Source organism: Phalacrocorax aristotelis, chromosome 2 (genome assembly GCF_949628215.1).
Source record: "Phalacrocorax aristotelis chromosome 2, bGulAri2.1, whole genome shotgun sequence".
NCBI lineage: Eukaryota > Metazoa > Chordata > Aves > Suliformes > Phalacrocoracidae > Phalacrocorax > Phalacrocorax aristotelis.
Window position 1 is genome coordinate 32,522,969 of NC_134277.1, and position 24,585 is coordinate 32,547,553.

Consider the following 24,585-nt stretch of genomic DNA (forward strand, 5'->3'; position numbering starts at 1 on the left):
TTTTTATGCAAACTCTCATTTTGTAATTAACAGCAAAACATCTGCAGGCTACTATAGGACAGCACTTTATCCCTCAACTTTGTCATGCAGTAACCATAAATCTATTCATCACAAATTTCCTCCCTTAGCCTCAGGCCACTCCTCCTAAACTCGTCCTGACACCGCATACATTCCTCCATACTGCCCCAATGCCTATTGTTTTCTGTCACATTCCTCAGCTCCATCCAGCCCTGCCCATGCTCTCCCCCACATCCAGCAGTGCTTCCATATCCCACTCACACAGGCAGATCCATAGCATTTTCCTACCTGAATGCATCCCAGTTTGCCTGCCCCCATCTTCTCCTGTACAGTTATCATTGAGATATCTAAAATTTCTCTTAGTGCTTCAACTGCTGTAGTCTAGACCCTTTCCACTATTATAAATATTATTTCACTCCTCCAAAATGCAGGAAAAAAACCAAAGTAAATGCGTCTTATAGGCACAAAAATCAAAGCCAAAGAAAAATAATTTCAGAATTATTTCCAAACCAACACCACAAATAAAGTTCTTGAGACAGGTGATAATATTGCAAGACCTGGCAACACATGCAGATAAGCCACCACAACATGCTTGAGAAACCACTAGCTTGACTAGGAAATCTGAACTATGTGTTTTGTTGCTCCACTTTCCCGTCCCCCCACCTGCAGGTGGGAAGAACAGGTGGGTGGCAGGGTCCAGAACCCCTGCCTTCCCAGGGGACTGCAGTGCCCACCATAACCACAGTGATGGACTGGGGCAGCTTCCAAGTGCCACCTGGTTACTCAACCTTTAGCTAAAGGGTTTTTCCCAGGGACTAGCAATTTATTACCTCCTAATGGGGAGCAGGGATGAACTCCCAGAACCAGATTATACCACTTCTATAATCACTTCTTCTTCATGGTCACTCTCCATCCCTCTTCCTTGTTCTCTCTCCACTTCTCTCTATATATTAAAAGACTCATAACAGCAATTATTGCATCTGGTGATACCTCCACGGTTTCTTTGCACCTTTTAACATCTTTCCTTGTCCTGAGCACGACACTTCCAAGCAATGTTTTGAGGATGACGCTGAAATTGAAACAAGTTATTTCTACATGCTTGCAATGGTCAGTTTTCAGGTCATGCTCCAGAGACTATTTGTCTTCATACATGACAGGGAAGAAATGAGTAAGTCATTGAAGAAATTTGGCATCAAACAGCCTATGTCTTTGAGACAAGGATTTCTGGAAGCTCACTATTTTTTTCTAAGGAGGAAGAGACTGGACTTCTGTAATTACATGGTTATTATGTTTGCTAATGTTTACACATTGGCAGAATGGGAACACAAAAATAAGTCTACATAAGTACAATAAACAAAAAACCCTTCAAGGCTGTTTCCATTTAAAATTACAGGCCATGCCATTTAAGGGAGCTTGCAGCGCTGGAACATGCTGCAACACTGTCTGCCCAGGAGAAGGATAAACCCATTTAAAAGTTGTTGGTTTGGTTGGTTGGGTTTTTTTAGTTTTAAAAAATTTTAGTTTACAAAAAAAAGTTTCACTCTTGACATGCTTGTTTTGGAGCTCCTAAAGGAGTGGGGAGCTCACATAAATGAGTTCATCACCTCCCATCCACTGGGGCAGGCTCCAGCCCTCTCCTGCCTCTCTGGGGGCCCTGTGGGCCATGGGAGATCTTTAGCCCAAGGAAGGAGAGAAAGATCTGGCCAATAACAGCATCTACATGCTGGAAGGGGCCTCCTCTGCCTCACTGCTAGTCTGGTGGCAAGACCCTCTTATCCCTCATCAGCAGAGGCAAATCCCTTCCACATTAACTACAATTACAGGCGAAAATTGGCTGCCAATTTTTGAAAATCTGTCCCTTTAAGTTTTAAGGGAGCTGGTTTCCTTTTCAATTTTAAATATATCTCACCCATATGGGAATAATACACAATCAAACCCAATATTTTTCCTACTGCCTAGCAGCTAAGTTATTTACTTGACTTTAACAAGACTTTTCTTTCCTCTTCCCAAGTTTGAGAGCAAGCACAAGCTGAGATGAGCTGCACTGCTGTATGAGCAGGCAGCCGCTTCCAACAATTTATTTGAAAAGAAGCAGATCTGTATGTTGGGTGGGAAAGGGAGAGACTTAGCATAGGTGGGGGAAGAGGGGAAAAAGTCAAGGTTTAAATTTTTTGTTGTCGTAAATAAGTGGCTTGAAACATGGGAACAGAAAATAGGAAACTTTCAAAGACTTGACACACCTATTTCCTACTGCTGGAAAATTAAGACAGTTCCATAAGCTGCATCTCCCCTAAATTAAAAACAATGCACAAAGGGTGTTAAGCTAGCCATGCAGACATAATGGCCATTAAAACATCCCACTTGTATGCTGTGCAAATTTGCATGCACAACCTGCATCTGCTCTTAAGACACTAGATTGAAGCCAAAACAAAGAGCTTTACTTTGAACCCCCTTTTTCCCCCCCAAACAGTAGAAATAAAAATTCAGCATGTTTACTATTTACAACTTCCTTCTCAGAAGACACAGGTAGAGCATTCATGCCTTCCAAAGTGTAACCTTACACATCTGGCCGGCAAACATCTGGATATTTATCTTCACTCATCATTTCCTTCAGTAAGTCCAAAAACTGTCAGTTATTTCAGCTGAGATTCAGCCCAAGGGACTACAAAAAAAAGTTACATCCTTCTTTTGTCCAGGTTTTATAAACTGCTTTTTACCTTTTTCCCTGGGATATCAGTAAGTATAAAAATAAGCAGTCTGGATTCCGTTGACTGTGGTTTTTATTCTGTGAATATGTACCCCTGTAGTCACAGGGAGCATACATATGCAATTGCATTTATTACGCAGTTGTATCTGCAATGCATGCAAAATATCCTACATCTTTAAACAGGCCTTTTTTTAAGTGTTACATACGTCCAGCAGAAACCACTCAAATCATAAGGAAGAATACAGATTGATTTGTGAATAAACTACATGGCAAAACTTATGCCAGTTGAACTTCAGATTTGGAACAGTCACAAAACAGGATATGTATCGATTAACTTAAAAAATAATAAAAAAAAATTAAAAAACTTCACTTGCTGAATTGTTGTAATGGAAGCACTGCCTTTGGACTGGAGGCACCAGCTTGAGGAGCTCACCCCTGAGTTTGTCCCTTGCTCTCTCCCACAGTTCTAGAAAAGTCTCTTCATCTGCCTGTGCCACCCCTCCTGTTTTAGAGGGGTGTAGTGAAACTCATCTCCTTTGCAAAACACTTTGCAGTTTAACTATGAAGAAACCCACCCTAAGAGACTCAAATGTTGTTACCGAAGATACATATTTAGCAAAGGAAAATGTCAATCATTTCTGAATCTATCTAATTATGAGTTTAGTTTTTCTTATTCAATAATTTAAAGCTCCTGTTGACTTTAAATTTTTCAAATCACCCTGCCGATACCCAATCTGAAATTGCTTAGTAAAATGTTTCGGACAAGGAATAAAGAATTCAAACTTTGCAATGATTTTTTTTTAAAATCTGTTGTTTACCTGAAGTTGTACTCACTTCCCCTTTGTTATTTCTTTGAACCAGCTTCATGATTTCCAACCTAACTCTGCCTTGTGAAGTTGAAGTGCTCTTAGAAGAGAGCTTAACTTAAAAATCATACCCGTATAAAAACACAAAAGAGCAAAGATTAACATTACGGCTTCCTAAAATTCTATCATTTAGTAAGAATTTATGAGTTTATGTGTGTACTGTGGGCACTTTGCTCACTGCCAGTTGTCCCACAGGAACGCTGCAAAGCATTCATGACTCTGATTCATTTTACCCATATGGTACAAGGGAAGCTGCTAATGATGTAACAAGCTTACATACTTAACTCTGCATTTCTCCATAATGCTTTCAGATTTATTTTTCAACCTTAAATCAACAAATATATGTTTAAGTACCAGAACAACATTTATAATAAAAAATAAATTTCACATTAGAATGAGTGGATAAGACAGACCAGAAGAAGATCAAAGCTGCAAATGGTGGGAAATACTTGAGAGCTGGCTTTGACAGGTTTGCTCATTCCTGCCTCACATCACTTCTAGGCAACACACAACTCAGGAACAGTTGGGGTTTTTCTTTTATTTTTATTTTTTTTATTTTCCTTCTCCTTTTAAACAGAAAGTAATTTCCAGTCAAAAGTATATTAAATTAGAAGACAGTTTTGAGTGAAAATCTCCTATTTTTATTTCTGTAACACACTGTAGGTTACCTTACTGAAAAGAAAGGTAAGATTTTATGACTACAAACTTCTTAGGATCTCAGCATCCATATGTGTTAATAGTGACTATAATTTAAAAGAAAATAAAACATAAAAGTATGTAAAATATGATGCACGTATAAAGCATTTACTTTCCTTACACCACTGTGCTGTGAAGTAAAAAAAAAAATATATGCTTTTTTCTGTCTCAATTTAATAGGCCAGTTTCCAGTTGATGAAAAGCATGAAATTGACGTCATTGATTTCTGAAATGATTCCTTGTGAAAACATGTCACATGCCATAGTGCTATTACAATCTGAGAGACTGCACTTCCCTTTTTATCCTTAGCAATAGCTTTGCCGCTGCTGAACTTACAGCTGTAATACAGCAAAGTATTCTTACAATGACAGTGATATTTGTGATATACATTCATTAAACAGAGAGGAATTCCCCAAATTTTATAATTTCTTTTTACAGAAATTTAATTTCCAATTAACTTGGAATTAAGTAATTTGTAATGACTGCCACTTGTCCTCATCAGAGAGGCTGACCATAGTTTTGCTACTGCTGAACTTATAACTGTAATACAGCAAGGTATTCCTGGAACAACAGTTATTGAAATATCTTTGGTTATGCCAAAAAAGGATTTACTGGTAATTTTAGCTATTAAAAGGAAAAAAAAAAAGGGAAAAAAACTCTGGTTAGTAATTTTTATTGTTATACCTTCCACCAGCATGCTATCAATATAGATAGAGTGTGATGTGGAAAAGATTGCCATTCCTACACTCAGAAAGCATTTTGGGCAGTTTAAATACTTTAATTAAGGCAATAAAGATGCATTGAAGGAAACATACATGCAAAGAACATTGTCCAGATACAATAATGTTTTGTCTGCTCCAAACACACTTTAAATGTTAATTGCCAATCTTGAAATGTATAATAAAGTATTTTAAATGGTAATGGCCTCACTAGATTTTTAGCAAGCAAGGAAAACTATTACAGACATCCAGCTTCTAGAAACCTGAGTAATCTCCTGAAAGGAACAGATTGCCGTTTGGGGGCTGGGGTGTAACGCACTTTTAGTCTTCTTTAAAAAGTAATTCTAAATTTCTTACTCATAGCAAAAAAAAGCAATACCCTTTTCAAATTTGCAAATAATCATGCACCTATTCTTTGTATGTAGTGCACAACAGCTAGTAAAACTGAGGGTGCAATTAGCAACAGACAATCTTTTTTTCCTCTTTTTTTTTATTTTAGCTAATTCTGAAATGATCAATGGTACATACTTGGAAATATTTCAGTCACATCAGCTGACATCAAACAATTTAAAAAAATTCTATGTATACATGGATAAAATACACATGTATTGATGAATACACGCTGAAAAAACTGTATTTAAATTACAGAAAAGTTTGCATAGACAGCATGTGTCCCTGAAAGAAACTGAAATAGCAATGGTATTTCTGATATGGGAAACACCCAGAAATGGGAGTTTTTAGTAATGTCCCACTGAGGAACAGAAGTACGAGCCCAAGCCCTTCAGAGCGGCCCATCCCCCCAGGAGGAGAGTTGGGTCCATGTCCCTGCTCCACATCCCCCAGCCACAGAACCACATACCTGCCCCAGGAGCCACCTTACCTTTCCCTGCAGGTAGACCACGAAAGTGCTCTGAAGCTAAATTCTGCACAGTTTGAGAAGTGTTTGAAAAGAAATTTCAAAAGAGCCATTTGAAATTGTGAAGTACTAAAGGCCTTCATAGTGCCTATTAGCTAAAGTGCTGCTTCAGAGTGGGGATGCAGAGAGATGACATTCTGTGCATTTCTTTCTTCATGCTGAAACTATACAGACTGACAAACAGAGCAATAGTGACCAGGCAATTTTTACTAGCACAGCAGGATAAAAACAACAACTTTTTGTAACAGAAAAAGCACAAGCATCTCAATGGGCCATCTGTTTTAACAATGCCTTTTATTTCTCTAGGCCTCTGCTTCTACTTTAAAACCTAGTGACAAAAAATCGTTACCACTACTGTGGTTTGATGAATTATATGACGTGTGCTTTCACTTTAAACCTAATTCCTTACAATCACATTTTTATATCACAAATTAAAAACTGTTGTTACATTTAGTACCTTTTATTGCTGATCTGCTGATTTCAGCAGACTGGCAAAACATGGAAGGGACATAAAAATGAACCTTGCCCCTCTTTGAGCATCCCTCCAGCCCAGGACAAAGCCCTCTAGCAAGACAGCATGCAAAGCTACTGTATCAAAAACTGAGAGCTAGCATCTCCAAAGTCATTACAATTGCTTTAGGAAATAAATGTGTTTGAAATGAGCCTGGATCAAGTGATTTGTGTGGAACTTATTCAGGAAATAGATATTAGTGAGCATTTTTACATTTCTCACTAATTTAGTAAGAAGCCTTTAGATGAACTAAGTAACATGGCTTAAAATTAGATCAAAGGAAACAAGAATATATATTCTCAGGTGGGTTTTCACTTACTCGAAATAGAAGTCTCTAGACTAAGATACATATCCAAAATTTAAGAGAGAAACCAAATAGGAAGACAAGACAGACATAGCTGGATTCTTCCCTTGAACAAGTAGTTGAACTTCCAAACATACAGCCTCGCTCTTCAGCTTATGAAGTTACCAAACTGAAGGTGGTTCTACAACAGTTAGGAGGTCAAATAGTGCATATAATTGAATCATTTCAATCCTTTTTTTCAGGTAAACCCCCATAAAAATAAAATCTTCAGAAGAACTAGTTTCTCCTCTCCCACGCTCACTAACTGCAACAAGGTTCACTTCAAAGCTTGGATAATTCATATTTTACTGTATGTTCTGTAACACCTTAAGAAGTACGAGTGTAATGCACCATTTCATAGGTTTTCAGCAGCACACTTGGAAAAGTATGTCAAATGAACTGTTTCTCTGCACAGTGAGTTAGATGCTTTCATACTCATGTCTCCACTCAGACTAAAGGATTATTTTTTCCCCCTCATTAAAATGCACGTGCACAGACTAGAGGGCAGCACTAGCCAAGGATATGAATGTATGAAGACAGCTGTCTTTTTGAATGGACAACTCATGCTAATTTATAGCAAACTTTCTTCTCCCATTTCATCCCATAAGATACTGTTTTAAGTTGTTCATGCACAATGACACTTCTATCAGATTAGTTTAATAGTCAGGAGGATGACCATAATCACAACAGCCACGTGTGCAATGTATCAGTTTCTTCATTACAACCGCTCATTTAATCCACACACTGTGCACATTTCCTTAGGTTTTCAGAAGACAGTCATTTCACAAATGACTTGAGGAATTCATCTCAAGCTTCAGGAAGTTTAGGTTTTACCACCTTAAAGAAAAATTTAGATTAAAAATAACAGAGAATTTCCCCATGGTTTTGAATATTTAAGGATATTTAATTTACATTTTCTAATGCTTTTCTTTAAAAGCATGTTACAAACTTGCTTTTGTGCAAGCAGATCTGGAGCTTTTTCCCAAGTCTGTGCACTCAGGAACAACCCAGGCACTGCAGGGAGGAAAAAGATGAGATTCTACCCTCTATACACCCATAGGTACCTCTAGTTAACGATGCCTATATAGAAAGCTTCAAGAAGGCCAATGTATTATGTAAATCCTCAAAGCGGGATTTGAGTATTAACCTTGTGCTGGACCCTTTCCCAACCATAAGAAAAGATGACTAGCAAATGAAATGGAGGAATATGGTTTCCTTTTCATTTTGTCCTAGGGAATGTGCTAGATCTCTTGATGGTGGGAGCCTGAGAAAAGATAAACAGTGCTGTGTGGAGATGGAATTACCACCTCAATTTTTGGTATAAAAAATTGTGTCATAAAAGCATCAGGTAATGCTTTCATGAATATGTATTTCATTATATTTAATATTAAAAGATATATTGTCTCTGGCATTATCATCAAAAAAAAAAAAAAGAGATTGCTTTTATACTCATATCAAGGTCTAATTCATAACAACCATAGAGATCCATCTGTCCCAGTGTCCTGTGGCAAAGAAAAGCAATTACTAGATATTTACAGAACAACTACAAGAATCAAGCTCATGACTTTTCTCCCGATACCCTTCTATCACCCAAAGATAAGCAGGTTATGTCTTGGATTAGATGTTGAACCCATGGAGTTTAATTCCTCACCTGTAGCAATGAGCCATGTCCTACCCTCCACTACATCATATTCCTACTCCAGGGCACATCCTACAGCTGTTCTAAAGAGCCAAAAGTCCTTGGTTGATGACTTTGTCTGCTGTCCAACCTGTCAGTGGATTTGTAATTACCATCATTCTTAACAACCTCTGGCATAGCACATGTTTAGAAAATCTATTCACCTGTAATCCTCTTCTGGATATTCAGAAATTAATATTAAGCAAAGACTCTCTAGTGGATTTCCTCTTATTCCCATCTTCTAAACTCCTCAAGTTACAGAGATTTTTCAGAAAGTCACTTATTATCTCACAGCTTCTCAAGTAAAAGGGAAGGGGCTTGTGATATCTGCACGTGTCACAATAAATTTAACATACTAAATAGGTCAACTTCACCCCATATCAGGACATTATTCCTGCCACTATACAAGAAATCACAGTCTTTCGAACAACAGGAAATTATTATGAACAATAACAACCTGAAAATAATACAGGCAGGCTCCTATAATTTTATGGGACCTTAGACCACTCCATGCCAGGGACCCTCATTGTAGCTGAGGTAGTTTTCAGGTGATCTTTTCAACCAAAATAGACATTTAAATATCAGAAGGAATGGCAACAGTTTTGTTTGCTAAGATTGACCGTGGTCTTCTACAAATTCAGTGCTCACTTGGAAAATTAGATGACACATTGTAAAGGAGTATCTCTCATTTCTGAAAAGTGGAGAAAGGCAAGAGATACAGTTATAAAAACAAGCGTATAGAAATAATAAATGATGTAGTTTATTTACAGTGGAGTTGGAAGGCAGGGAATGAATCATAATCACATGAACTCTCTATTTATTTTCAATTCCTGTTATGCTGTCTGCAGGTATTAGCCTAGAATCAATCCAAAGATAGAACAGAAAATATGACAACCAGCTATTGCTTTTGCTATTTTTGTGAGGCAAGCAGAGTCAGCATTTTAATATCCTGCTCTCCCACGCCTGTTTAAAAAATAAGAAAAAACAACTGACAGAATAGCAAAAAATGTTTTTCTTTAAAATTCACAAGAAGATAATATTTTTCTCTTAATCACTGGGTATCAATCCCCTTTGCAATCAACACAAGCTGTGACAAGAAAAAGAGCAGAGCTTCATTCAGTCACTTGACAGTTCCCAAATTTTTCTGTCTTTCACTGGGGTGGAATTAAATTTGTTTCACGCTAGATAATCAATATGGCACTGAATTTCTGGTCAGGTAAACAGTGGCATTTTCCCACATGCAAGGACAAGCCAAAAAACCACCGCCCCCCAAACCCTCTCCCCCTGCCCCAAAAATTGAACCATTGGCAGGTAAAAGAACATTGCCATTTACTGTATTTCTAGGGAAATACAAATTTTCCTGAAAAGAAAACCTTGTGCCTCTGACCACATTCCCAATAACAAAAGTCAGACATCATTTTATTATAATGAATTTCCCATAAATCTGAAATCCTTTAAATCCAAAATTATTTCAATATACTATCATTTCTTAATATAAAATCTACTTAACAAGCCCATTCTAATATACTGACTTCAGACAAGTACATTATAAAATGCAGATGAAAGGAGCACTTCAAAGGCAGGAACGGGTCAGATAAATAAAGATAGCACAATCATATGATTCCAATACACCCTCCAAAAATGAGTAGTAAACGTAGATGGTGAAGAGACTTTGAGCCCTCCTGTCTTTTCTTTTAACAAGCTTAGAAGTTCAAACTCATCTCCTCATTCAACAGTGAACCACTGCACTGGTATCCAAAGCGATAACATATTAAGATTATTTTTGCAGACTACATAAGTAATTAGCAGAAAGAATAGGACTAGGTTTTGCTGTTGCCCGTTCCAGACATTTTAATGGCATGAACCTTGAGATACTAGCTGCCCCAGTTTATCCACTCTGGTTCCTTATTAAAAGAATGTGTTACCTGCCTGTGCACTACTGACCCAGAAAATCCTCTGTGCTCCCTAAGAAGTCTCCAGTTATCCCACAGATTCTGTGCTAGCAAGCCTGGCTTACGTTGTTTGTGTCCTTGACCACTGGACAGGACCACACGTACTGCCCCATGGCTAAGTTGACCCCATGACTACTGAACTGAGTTGAATTGTTTAAGAAAGAAGTCCAACACAACTCTGGTTTTTAGCATGGACTATTTCAGTGATCCTATGCACGTAGCCTCCATGCAGGAGGTTTTTTTCATAACAGAGTGGGTGGTGAACTGCAGTATGGTGTAGGAAAGAGTGGCCAGAATCTTCTGAAGTCAGCTCTGCTGATGAGGAAATTGTTCTATGAAACTGTAAAAAAAAAGATGCTTACTGGGAGAAGAGGCATAAGCAATGTAAGTCATGGCTAAGAGAAACCCCCTTTTTTACAAATTCCACAAAACAGGAGATGAAAAGCTCACAAAGATTCCAATTCTTTGAAATCTTAGAAAGAAAACCTCTTCAACATCCTCAGCTGAGACATTTCACCACAAATCTGAGGCATGGCCTTTTGAGGGACAAAGCTGAAGTGAGTTTTCAGGGTTTCTCCTTTGTCCTCTGACCCTTCAGAAGATGGCCTTAGCCAAAAGGTCAGTCCTGTGGGATGGGAGAATCTGAGAAGCTCGGAGGCTATTGCTCCAGAATACGCCTGGTGTAGTAAAAGGCTTATTTTTCACCCACTATAAATAAACTCAGAATTACTAAGAGACACACCATTAATTCAAAATTTTATGTAGCAGCTGGGCAATCTGCTGAGGATATACTTATCAGTTGAGGTCTATTTTACAAACTCTGCACATAACTTAAACCATCAGCTCATATTGGCTCAGCCTTTCGCTGACAGGGACCGTGTCACGTATCCCACAGGGCGGCTGGAAGCCGCCAGCGGACAATGGGGGCAAGCAGCTGACACGGGCCGCCGCAGCCCTGGCAGAACAATGCAGCTGCTGCGGAGGTTGGCCCCACTGAAGGAAACTCGCTTCTCCCAGGTTGTCCGAGGGGAGGGACACTGAAGCAATGGAAATTCCCCAGCAGTAAAGGAGAACAAAAGAAGAGGTGTTGGAAGCTGCTGTTAAAAAGAGACAGGCTCTCTAAACCTGCTGGCTGCCAGACTTGGACAGCTTCTTCCAGGGCCTGAAAGATGAGAGGAGGGTCCCCTGGCTGACAGAAAACCACACTGGTCTGCAGGAGGACGCAATCCACTGGGAAGCACCGATTAAAAACTACTCCCTTCCACAGTGGACTGGAGTTTTGCTGTTCCCTGTTGGCCCCTGTGGGGTCGTGAAGTTGAGAGCGCAGCGGCTGCCAAGGGCCCTGCTCAGCCCAGGGGTGTCTTGGGGCTCAGCAGGGCCCCCTGCGCTCGAGCCGGCCACGAAACCCCCCACTGCCCCACAGCCGGGACCTGGGCTCTGCACAAGTGCGTCTCTCTTGTTTTTGCATGGATCTGGAAGTCTCTAGATTTCCTCCCCTGATTAAAGGTGTGGCTGCTGAAGAAATTAGTTTACAGAGCCTCCAAATTCCTTACTGCCGTTGTCATATGTCTGCAACAGGAGTATCCGCAAGGCCAGGGCGCAGGGAGGGGTGTGCTGCACTACGACTAGGGCTCGGCACAGCTCTGGGACCACCAAATTCCCCTTTCTAGCAGGAGTAACTCCGCAAGGACTCTGCACCTGGAGAAGAAACTTGAGGAATAACCCATATATGCTAGATTAAAATATCTGGTAAAAATCCCTCAAACCCACACATATCCTTCCCTGGAAAAAATTAAAATAAAACCTGCAATTTTACAGCTTACTTTCCTTAGTAGTATGCCCATAACGGGTGTTTTTTACTGAAATAAAGGGAAAAGTTACATTGCTTTATAAATTCATTAAAACTCCAGGAGAAAAAGCAGTGGTAAACTAAGTACTCCCATTGACTGCCATGGCTTCTGGATCAGGCCCAGAAGAATGCTGGAATAAGTGGTGAAACATTTTATTTTCTAACTTTTTAGTGGCTACTGCAAACAATGGAAAATACAAGCACATACTTAGAATAACTTTATCCTTTGCAAAATGAGATCACACCTAAAAATACTTCCTCTTGTTGCTATATAACTTCAGTTTATGATAATAGCTATTACACACATATAGTGAAGAGGAAAAAATAGCTTCCCAAGTGCTGGGTAAAAAGTTGATATTGTATAGAAGAAACTTGAAAATCTGTAATGATTCAGACTATTTATTCAAACAGCAGAATGGACAAACCAAATCTTGCATGGACAACATGAAATAAGGTAGTAAACAGCCAGGGGTTTGAGTTATCGAATTATTGCTTGGAGACAGGAAAAGTTATGTGATGATGATAATTCTTTGCATCAAAATTATGGGGAGTATTAAGAAACAATTGCAAAATATATCTGAATTTTAGTTTTCCAGTTTGAAACAATTAGTGCTATTATTTACATCCCCGCACATGAGCCCACACAGCTTGAATTTCCTGGGATATGCATGTGCTATTAATTTTTAACTTTGCTCTAGGATACAAGCCTGAATCACCAGGCCCTGTCACTTTCTAGCACAAGGGTGTGTTTTGTCCTCTTGCACCAGAGACTGTTGCAGTGCCCTGACTTCTCAAAGTGCAAAGCTATTTTTCAGGAGTTTACATTTTATTTTTAAAAGTATCTCCTACACTTAAATTTCCTTAGCCGCTTCTGAAGCGGCCGACTTTCACAGCTGTGTTGCTGTGCTACGGATTTCATCATTGCTTGACCAGAGAAGAGAGTGTTGGTTAAACTAAAATCTCCATTTAGAGTGATTTTCTATAACATTGCATCAGTTCCCTGCTGAGTAGCAGGGAAGCAAGTGACATTTCCGTAACCTGAAGAAGAGTAAATTAACATTTATAGAACAGTTCAGCGCTGACCTTCTTAAGAGAAGCATTTTGTTACGCTGTTTCCTCAACTCCATTACATATGGACAGAATTGGTTTGGATTTTAATTCTAAAACTGCTAGAGAGATTAATCTCAAAGTGTGCAATCCTCTCAAAATATAGAAAAACAGACGAGAGTAAATGCAAAGTTGCTGCAGGAACAGAAATATGTGCAATTGCTTCAGAGAGCGTGGAGCTGACCCTGCTCCCTTCTCTGCCAGTGGGAATTTTACCACTGACTCCAGTAAAGAACAGCCAGGCTCGTGATTTTCTAACACTTGAAGGTAATTATTTTTATTTTAAAATGCAGGAATAGCCTCCCACTCTGGTCCAGTTCTCAGCCTGAGACTGTAGCCCTGCCAGCACTGTTAATGTCATTGTTTGTGAAGCGTATTCCCAGTCTCGCGTACACCCACGCAGGGCTCCCAGCTCCCGGCCGCGATGTCCCCCCCACCGCATTGTTCCAGCTCCCCCCACTTCCTCACCTCCTGCCCTGTCCCCCCCCGCCAGCCCCAGCCCCCCACACCATTGTTGTCCCCCTGCACCCACCCTGCATTGTTCTCACCCCCGCCCGCCTGCCATCCCCACCCAGAAGGGACCCTTCCTCCCTCCCACTCCCCGCAGCAGCCCGGGCTCCTTTCTTACCTACTTCCATATATTCCGCTGACCTATTGGCATCAAAACATTTTTCCTTTCTGAAAGCGCATTACATAAACTATCGTTACTAGATCCCGCAGCTTTTGCGAGCTGTGGGCGCTCTGCCTTGAGAAGCCCAGTCCAAAGTCTCTTAAAAAACAAGATTCTTTTTCATTGCTACGGACTTTAGATCAGGCCCAAAATTAGGATGGCTACAAAGTGTTATTGCATTTTCAGATAGGATATAAAAGGCTAGAGCAAAAATATGTTGTCAGTACAGAACAGCAATATGTAATGAGACAGATACATAGAGACCGGTATTATTACATATTCACAATATATAGGTACAGAAATCACTGGCATGATTTACATGGCCTCCATTGTTACAATAAATAAAAGTTAAATCCTTTCTAAACTGTGCCTTTTCTCTTCCATGTATAAAAGCAAGTAGGGTCAAAAATGTACTTAAAAAAAACCCACACGGCAAGGCTCGCATATATGTGGTCAGGTGTTAGTTGCAGACAGAATTTATAAAATATCTTATTTATATCCATTTATATATAAAGTATAGAAATATTTTTATTCATTTACCAATTAAACAATTATTGAATATTTTAAAATATTTTTTAAAACACACAGAAATGGATTAAGTGAGCCAGCTGTCCTGTCATTATTTTGGTCACCTTGCTTTTTACTGCCCTCCATTTTGTACATCCATGAGGTTCTTCTGAAATAGTTATCTACTGTTCCATGTTTTTCATACGGACATACAGAGATACTAACCCTAAATTTTAATGCACTGCCTAATTTTTTCCTACCATACTTCATTTTCTCTGTGATACTGCTTTTAAAGTTATACTCCCTCTTTTCACAAAATCACATTTATTATACAGAGTATGTTGTATAAACTGTTTCCCATGCTCAAAGTAAAATGAATCTTTGCTAATCCTTGGGAAGAAGAGCAACTATATATGCTTACAGTAGATTAAGTATAAAACCAAAACCAAATACCTTATTTTATTAATAAAAATTAATATATGTTGCATTGTAATACATGAAAAACTCGTTAACTCTTACCGTGGCTTATGCGATGAAAGAAGTAGTATACAAAGTCTACTCCCAGGAGCGTTAAATACCACGTCCATGGCGAGTCCCAGGGCAGTTCAAAGAGTCTGTAGTTATTCCATATGTAGATATAACTAATCAAGTCGACACTTCTGAATAAAACACTAAAATAGACATTGAAAAAATTTATCAATAATTTTGTCAACTTTAATTACAGAACCTTTTTACTATATATATATACACACACTATTTATCAGATGGGAGTCTTTTTGCAACACATAAGGCCAGTCTCCAAGTTCTTGCAATCTTTGTCAAGTAACACTATTATTGACTTCAGTGGAACCTTTGTTTAAGGTCTATGAGATTTTTAAAATCAGCCCTCACCCACTCACTACCTGTGTTGTGGCATTAGGCATGCTCAAAGGCTGAAGCACTCCTGTGCTGTGCAGGTCCTACGATGCTCCTGCTCTCCCAAGTCTGGAGGAAACCCACCCTTGCTAACTCACAGATGACTTAAGTATAGCAGCAGTTATGCTCAAAGTCTAACATATGACATTAAAATACCTTGACTATTTCCAATGTAAGGAAAGGCCCAGAAGGCAACAGGACTTTTGGGAGCAGTGAGATATTCGATCTGCTCAGCATACCACTTAACTTCACTTTAAAAGAGGATAAATCCAGCAGGAGGACACAAAGCCCAGTGCCTTTGAAAAGAAGGGAAAGGGCAACTGGTAGAGAGAAATGGCAGGATTGCCTGAAAGGGGGAGAAAAAAATCACAGATTTGCAAAGGCTGGAAAGCCAGCAGAGAGCAGCTTTTATGGCTGCCAAGTTCCTGGACTACAGGGAGCGAGCAGCTACCCCTGACCCAAAGCAGATCAGTACTGATACCAGGAGAAAGAGAAAGAAAGTAGCTCTGGGATGGGTAGGCCAGATCTAGCAGTAGCTTTCCACAGCTGTTTAGGTTAATGCACATTTGGGTTGCCAGTCACACCCTCCCCTCAGTGCCCCACTACCTCCCACCTCATTTCACTGATTCAGAGGCTGAGCTGCCCCCAGACAAACTGCTTTAGTTTTGCTGGGTGAGGTTTTGGACAGATCAGGAAGTGTTAACACCAGCATGAGAAAGATGAGCAGCTGGGGGCACTGGGGTGGCCCAGGTGACAATTGGCTTAGGTAGCTGTGCAATGGCACCTTAGCTGCATAGTTAAACACATTTTTGTAGAAGAGAGTAGTCCACAGCATGATTAGCAACAGCTTCCTCACATTCCCTCCTCTTACCCCCTTTCACTGTGCTGCTGAAAATGTTTGTGGGACTTGGTGAACTGAACTGGGCAGCCTCTGAAAAGCAGCAAGCAGAAAAATGTAGGGAAAAGATACTAATTCACACATAACCTTTTTTTTTAATATATTGATAGCTTAAATGCACCTCAGTTTAAGGCCTAAGAGTCAGAAATAAGGTTATCATTAACACCACCTCTACAGACAGGAGAAACTAATCCAGTTCTCAGATGTTTTGCTGCTGGTATCTTTTTTTTTGTGGGGGGTGGAGGAACAATCAGTAGAACAACACCTTTACGCAAAGTTGTGGAAGATTTTAGAAATACCTAAATCAAATTCATGGTTGGAGGAAGACAGAGGGATTCAAATTCAGGGAACTTCAAATGGAGATTGCACATGGTATACCTGCAAGACACTACTTGAATAGAGGTAGTAGCAAACTGCACATAGGCGCCACAGCCTTGCAAAACCTCAGCTGAAAGACTGTCACTTTAGTCTCACCTGGAATTCCACCTTACATTGAAGACAGCTACGTCTCCATGTGTCTCTGTCCATGTCTGCTCATTCTTGTCTCAGTGCCTCTTCTCTCAAAACCTAGTACTTCTCAAAACCTGCCTTATTTTTTTCCTTTTTTTCAGCTAGATTATTTTTTTATTATTTCAGTGATTTAGTTTACAGCATGGCCCCAAAAATACCTCAATCTGCAAAACTAAAAAAATGACATGTACTCCTCCTCTCTAAAGCCTTGTTTCACACACCTGGGAAACATCCCTGAGAACAGTCTGGCCATGCCCTGTCCTTTTGGGTAGCTGCACTGAAACACAAGGGAACCTCACAAAACATGGCTGTTTCAGATTGTGAACCATCCCCCATGCTGTGACTGAGCTTTGGGGTTGCCTCCATATTTCTGCAGAGATATCCATTCAGAACTTTTATACTTCTGGCATTAGCACTTCTTCCCACAACAGTGTTTTGAATAAGGCTAGGAGGAAACATCTTAAGCTTCTGTGCTGCTAGTTTATCTGTTAACAAGGAACAAAGTCAGTGAAAATCCCAAGCTCCCAATAGTAACCTGCAAGCATAATAGTACCACGTCCACCACTTTATCCTGAGAAGCTGAAGCTGTATCAGAAATTGTTGCTCAGGAAGAAGAGAACTAATAGCTTTTCCACAGCCAGCTGATACATCTTACCTGCAACTCATTCCTACCTTTACTACAATCATCCCAATTTTTCTCTTGAACAAAACCAAAACACAACAAAACCCATGAAGTTTCATTTCAGCAGCTGGCAGATGAAGAATTACTCTTGACTAGCAATGACAGGTGTATCTACCACTTCAAAAACAACGTAGCTATCCCCAAAAGTTGGACCATACACACCTGGAACATGTTTAATTTTCATAAGAGCTATGTTCTATAAATATTTTTAAAGAAGATTATATGTGTCCAACCAGATTTTTGCAATTCACCTCATGAGGCATCTGTAAAGTTCAGTATAAATTCTCAATCCCTTTCACAACAGGTCAGAAGGGAGCTGATATTATTCAAACACAAAGAAATGGGCATTTCTTAACATCTTTTCAACGACCAGGAAATTTAAAACACCTCTTGCAACATAGAATATCACTTATTATTAGGTACTGTTTTCTTACTTTGTTCTTTTGCTTTTATTAACATATAATGCCTTTGCAGTACATCCAAAGATATGTGAAGTGGTACGTTTCCTCCATTTTTGATCACCTTTCAGTATTTCACCCTTGAGTCTGTTTTTTTTTTTCCACAGGCTGAGGCCAAGGTGTAAAACTTGAGCTAACCCTGCAACACATTTTTTATATGTGTAATTTGCTGTACAATTCAGAATTTGCTTATTCTTTCCTTCATGCTTGAATCACAACTCTACAGCACATAACACCAGCTGATTACTGTAATTAATTTAAAGTAATCCATCATATCACTATGCAATGCTGGTGAAAGAAGAGTTGCTTAGCTAAGAATTTTTACAAAATTTACAGTGTGATAGATAGGAAAGTCCAGAGCTTTCATTCGGTTATGATTCTGAAAGTTCACTTGGAGTTTTAATGGTTTATATTGCTCCTTTTTTTCTCCCTTAAGTTCCATTTTTACTTCTTGAAAATACTGAAGAGAACTTAAGAAAATTTTTCCTCATTTAAATGTTAGTTTTTAACTATAAATATGACAGAAAAGAATAGGTAAGACTTTTGTCATCTAGTCAAATTCTCTGCATAAAGAATAATAAATCCTAGAACAGACAGACTATATAAAAAACCTTATTATATGCATTGCATAGATTTATCTTCTTGGATTTTGAACATTTCTGCTGAAAATTTTCTTATTATGTGCAAAGTATGTACTTCGGCAACTGTTTTGATTTTGAGAGAGGGTTCTCGTCTCCTTGTTTCTAAGGTTCATACATACTTTACTCAAAGGTGATAATATTTGTTTTAATAAACCATTTTCCCCCTTCTCCTTCCACTGGGTCAGATTATCACATCCTCTAACTGAAAATGTCCAAGAAGGAAATTCTGGGAGATGAACTCTCCATGTGGACATGAACATCTACTCACGGTAGACCCCTATGGGGTAATGCAGCAGGGAAAAGGTGGAGGAAATTCAACTCGAAGAAAATGCAGCTGCCTCTTTTCAAAGAGTACAAGGTCCTGCTTTGCTTCCTCCAACTCACAGATCAGCCTTGGAGCCTGAAACCAAAGTTTTAGGAAACCTCTTCCGTAGTGCCCAGGACAGTCACCAAAAGGGAAAAGGGTCAGAGACAGTAGCTGTTGTCTCTCTTCTGATCCATGTATCAAAAGTGACGACCCCAAGGAAACCACCTTGACTGTCACCACTATTGCAGTCACCACCTCATGTCATACTGGGAACCGACCTGGTAAGAACACCACTCTACAGCTGGACCTAGAAGAGCCTGGCTCTCAGGGGAGGGCTTTGACAGACTTGCATCCTTGAAGGTCAGACACAGAGGAAAACATGTGAAGACACCCTGGTCACTAAGTTATATTATCAGTAAAAATAGTGAGTTATTACTAATACAGTTTCCCTGGGTTAAATAAATTCTATTTTCCTAGCCTGATTCAAACTACATGAATGTAAAGTTTCAAAATGTTGAACAAAGGCAGTTTCTCCTCAATAATTTGAAATTATTCAGACCATATATGTAACAGCAGGATACATGAATAATTAAATGCTCTGTAAGCCTTTGTTTCAGAGTGGAAAGTGTAAGGATTTCCATTTCCAAAGATCCTCACAGAGTTTTCTTTTCCAGATGAAAAACTGGCTCCAGTCACAATTGAAATAAACATTTTGATAACATGATTTCAGTAAAGAGGAGAAGGGGGTAGGAAGTAGAGGAGCCTTGAGAAAAGGTCCATTTGCAAAACAAAGCAAACCTCCTGCAACTGAAATCCCCTTTTATTTCCTGTACAGGTGCCAGGTCTTGAACAGACACCCAATTTATTACCTTGTCAGCTGACTTATTAGGGTTGACACAAATCGAGCTGAAATATGCCTGACATACTGCAGTCAAGACTTTTTTCACGCTTTAGCACAAAGCCAAACTTTCCACAAGGTGGAGGAAAAGGGAGAGGGAGCTGTGGGAGTTCTATTCCCTGTTTTCTATCATCAAGATGAATATGATCCTCTCCCATTCTTAATATGCAAAACCAGTCATTAAATAACCCAAGGCTAAAATATAATTCACCAAAATGATACAGCTGGGAAATTATTATCAGGCTCTGGAAAGCCCTTGATTACAGGAAATAGCACCTACATTTTGAGAAAATGTTCCCACCAGACACAAAAGCTGAATCAAAGCCTCTCCTCTTCCTCAGTATGGCTTTCTTCTCTAGCATTTTAGCCTAAATAATGGAAATCCCCAGTTTTCCTCCAGGAGAAAAAAAAAAACTATCAAATGCAAAGTGAAGTAAAATGGAGGAGAGTTTGGTATCCCTACCAGCTGTATTATAAGCAGTATTGCATAATGTTTTGTCTGACAGAGCTGACCTTTTCTTCATCAAACCTATTCCTGTTGCACTTCACTTTTTATCCTCTAATTTAAGACACTAATATTAATTTGCAGTGGGTAGGATAAAACATGAAACAACAGGTTTTGGAAGAAAAAGAACAAAAGTCAGTGTTACGCTTTTATTAAGTCCAAGTCCTGCCTATATAATTCAAGTCGCTTGTTTATCTTTGCTCTTTCATACATAAATAAGGAATCAATTAAAAATCCAGCACAACTTAAATATTTTCATGAGAAGTTCCACTGCCTGTAGTGATGTAATCCATAATACTAACAGATATTTCCCTAAGTTTATTCAGGGTCTTCTGGTAAATTTAATTACTTGTGATCTTTCAAAGATTACAAATCCTCATTTTAAAACCTCAGTATAGCTGAGCTTTTGGCATTGTAGCTTACCCTTGATCCTTTATGAGAATGGAAGTTATATTTCTTTAGACTTATTTACACCTGCCCAGCACAGTGGGCAGTAAACTCTGTTCCAGTAAATTCAGGACACACAATGCTGGGAGACTGCAGAATGTCATTTTCTGTGAGGCAACAGACCTGATTTTTCAATATTTGTATAAATAGCACCACATAAATGTAATACAAATGCTTACTTAGTACCTTTTTCCAACAGAGGTTCTGATTTTGATCTCTCCTGCTTGGTTGTTCCACTGGAGTCAGCAAATTTGCATTACAGTATAAGTTAGATTAGGAACAAGCCAGTAATACTCTCAAAGGTCACATATAAACAGAAGGAATGAGGAAAGACAAGAGGGTATTCTATTCAACTCAGATTACTTCTGAATTTATCTAGAACAAAGGAACTGGTTACAGACGTCTGTTCCTATGGTCTAGAAAAATAGAGTGAAATAACTTCAGTGAGACACTATAGCACATCAAATGATGAAATGAGGAAAAATATTTACAGGAGAATTTCTGTTGAACTGCTTTGGTCATACATCTGAACTTCTAAAATGACAGTTTGTTTTTGTCCATCACATACTCGGTGGTGAAAGTCTAGTTTTTTCAGATCTGTAATGCTCATTTACAGAATCATTAAAAGACATTTTTCCCCAATTTCCAGAACTTCTAGGTGTTGACCCAGGAAACTAGGTTGGCCAGCTCTAAAAATGCTACCCCTGTGCTCCATCTAGTGGAATCCTGATTTAAGCTTAATGCATCTTTTAGCAGAGAAGTGCTTCAGTCAGAAGGCTACTCTGCACAGAAGCAGTTCCTTAGAGTTTTTTCAAAATGCCTGCAAACTGACACAATTTATATTAAAGAAAAATACAGAAACACGGAATTAAAATCTACACAACATTTAATGGGTTTGAAAAATTGGTATATTTTGTGAGCTACAGAGCCTACTGAACTTAATTAACAACATATTTCCAATACAGGTAAATTTAGTTCACAGTCTGGACTTTCACAGAAGAGCACAAGAATACCTGAGAATAAATACCAATAGCTTAACTTTGTTTCTGAAGACATGGAAGGTGCTCAGCTTGGTTCTGAGATTCAAAAATGGGCAATCACTGAGCCATTTACTGGCCCCGCTGTACAGAAAACGGAATGATGCAATACTAAGGATGTAGATATGCATTCTGGAAACAGCTGTGTCTGTGTAAGAGGTTACAGCCTAGAAGAGTATTGGCTCCCTGACAGGTTTGTGTGAAATATAGCAATCTCTAGAACATTATGGTAGGTAGGGATTACCACCAGTTGGTTCAGTCAATTAGTTTGAGAACTTCCCGAATCTCCCAAGCCTCCCTCCCAAATCCTTCTTTGTAATGGTTAGTTGTTTATATGTCATTTCATTAGAAACTCCAGGCTTTTAAACTCTGGCTCAGAGCTTTCCTCTGTCATCACCAAAAGGTAGCACTCCATGCAGGCTGTCTAGAGACGCTCATTGGTACTCCTGTGCTCTGCCAGCAACTCTGCCCACATGCATGCTCTCCAGCCTGCTTCAAACAAAATGAACCAGGTTAACAAAATTCTACATTTTAAACCACTGAAGGTAATGCTGCTGATATGCCTGGGAAGGACTCACCACTGAGAGAAGGGAAGACCCTAACAGGGGAGTGGGGAGGAGCTGATGAGCACCTGACAGCAGGCAGAAAGTGCTGGCATCTTTACTGGGCACAGCTGGATTTGGCCAAGGCCACAGCATGATTTTCACCAAATTTATAAAACTGCGTTAAACTAATGCAGTGAGAAGATAAACTCTTGTGTGCATTAATTATCCTAACATTTACTGATTTAGTTCCACTCAACTCATTGATGGCAAAGCAGATCAAAGAAAACTAATTAGACCAAACAAAGATTGTACACATAGACAGCGACTGCCAGGAGCTTAACTGAACTGATTTACAAAACCCCCTTCCAGAGTCAGGTCTGCCTGCTAAAAATGTTACCAGCTCCTGCTGCACAGGACTACTCCTTTATTGAAACTGTTTATCCTACTCTGACCACTTTACCTATAGAAGATTAGCGAGTTCTTTCAAAACCTGTTCTTCTGAGGGAACTGTGAGGGCTGTGACCTTGGGCAAAATGTGGGAACAATTAACTGGTGTATAGGGGACAGTGCAGCCAGGAGTGTGCTCTTATGAGATATGTAACTACCCAGTGCTACTTGGAGGGTGGGAGGAATGGGGAGGTGAGTAGATTCTGTCTCTTCAGGCTTCTTACCTGTTAAAATTGTACTTCTAGAAACATCTATTGACAGGTAGTGTCTTAAATAGCCATAGCCAGCTGCTGCAGGCATGGTCATGACTGCAGGTTCAGTAGAGCCGAAGTCAATACAGCTCTTGACTGCCACATTCCCACTCACTTGCCTGTCTCTCTGCCTTAAGCAAATACCTTTTTGCCCCCATAGTGGACTGAAATACCTCTGCACAGTATCAGATGAGCACCTGAACCAACACAAGAGAAAGGGAGGACTACATAAATGAGTACAGGAAGGACAGAAGTGCAGTAGCCAGAAATTAGGTTGGTTTAGGAGCATGGCATGGTACAGCACAGCCGAGCAGCTTTACTTGCCATTTGACCAGGTCAGGTGATTACCTTTCCAGTTTAGCCCCATCTGCTCATCACTGCCTTAAGTGTGGTGGTTACCAGCCCTCAGACTGCCAGAATAATTGCACGCATAGCTGCTCCCTGACCTGGCTCTGTCAAAATGAATGCAGCTGAGCTTAAACACCTCTTTTATAGTTCTTGGGGGGCTTTTGGTTTTGCTTTTAGCTGGATCGCTTAGCAGGACCAGGTTAGGGAGCAATTAAATGTGCAGTTATGTTGGCAGATCTGAGGGGGCAGCTGGATCAGAAGCAACACATCTGACGATGCTGTAAATAAACATCTGTCCAAAGCCTTAGTCAAACAGATGTGGAGAAAAAAAATGTACCTAATGAGTTTGAAGTGAAAATATAATTTACGAGAAACTGTATGTATCAAATTTTCTTCTAAGAGGTGCAATCACTAATTTATGAGATTATAATTTTCTGCAGTCATCCATGAAGTATCTAGTAGTACTTCAGGAAACCAGGACATACTTTTAATGGATAAATCCATGCAGACAAGTATTTTGTGTTCTGTCAGGACACTGCTAGCTCCGCAGGGTTGTGAATTGCTTGTACCAACTTGAACTGAGTCCATTCTAAACAGTTCTGCATATTGCTACTCCTAAGAATCGAAAACTTCTGGTTTCAGACTGCAATTCTACATATGTTTTAAAGCGGGTAATTCAGTAATACTACAAAAGACTTGAGTATTTCTTATCCTGCAAATTCAAAAGGTTTTTTCTAAGCCCATTTCCTGTTCTGGTACATGATTTTGCACAGTAAGAATTGATGCAGGTTAATATGATGGGGGGTGCTGGATATGCTTCCCGGGCCACTTCACCACAGGGTGACATAAATGCTGATGCTAGCAAAAGGGAAGAGAAGGGGCAGAGGTAGGAATGAGCAACCAGAAGTACATGTCAGTCAAAGGTGCTTCATTTGGCAGCACTGCTGGTCTAAAATGTACAACTAACTTCTGGAAAAAGATCATTTAAAATCCAGATGACATACAAAACTGTGAACCACACTGGTCTACAGAAGAAACAGGATTTGTACTCCTTTGATTCAATTATTGCTCATGTGCAGATATATTAAGACACTTAATCGCATGAAGTAATCAAAAGCATTTTCTCATTCCTTTCTGATGTTCAACAACACTTCAGA

General features: G+C 39.5%; 1 protein-coding gene across 2 annotated transcripts in view; it reads right to left on the reverse strand.

The window, feature by feature from the left end:
* AGMO (alkylglycerol monooxygenase) overlaps positions 1–24,585 on the reverse strand; it is a 194,325-nt gene that overhangs the window by 158,883 nt on the left and 10,857 nt on the right. For both annotated transcript variants that reach the window (XM_075082949.1, XM_075082950.1), the window contains exon 3: positions 15,059–15,210. In XM_075082949.1, coding sequence (XP_074939050.1) covers positions 15,059–15,210 — 152 coding nt within the window. The remainder of the gene's footprint in view (positions 1–15,058; positions 15,211–24,585) is intronic.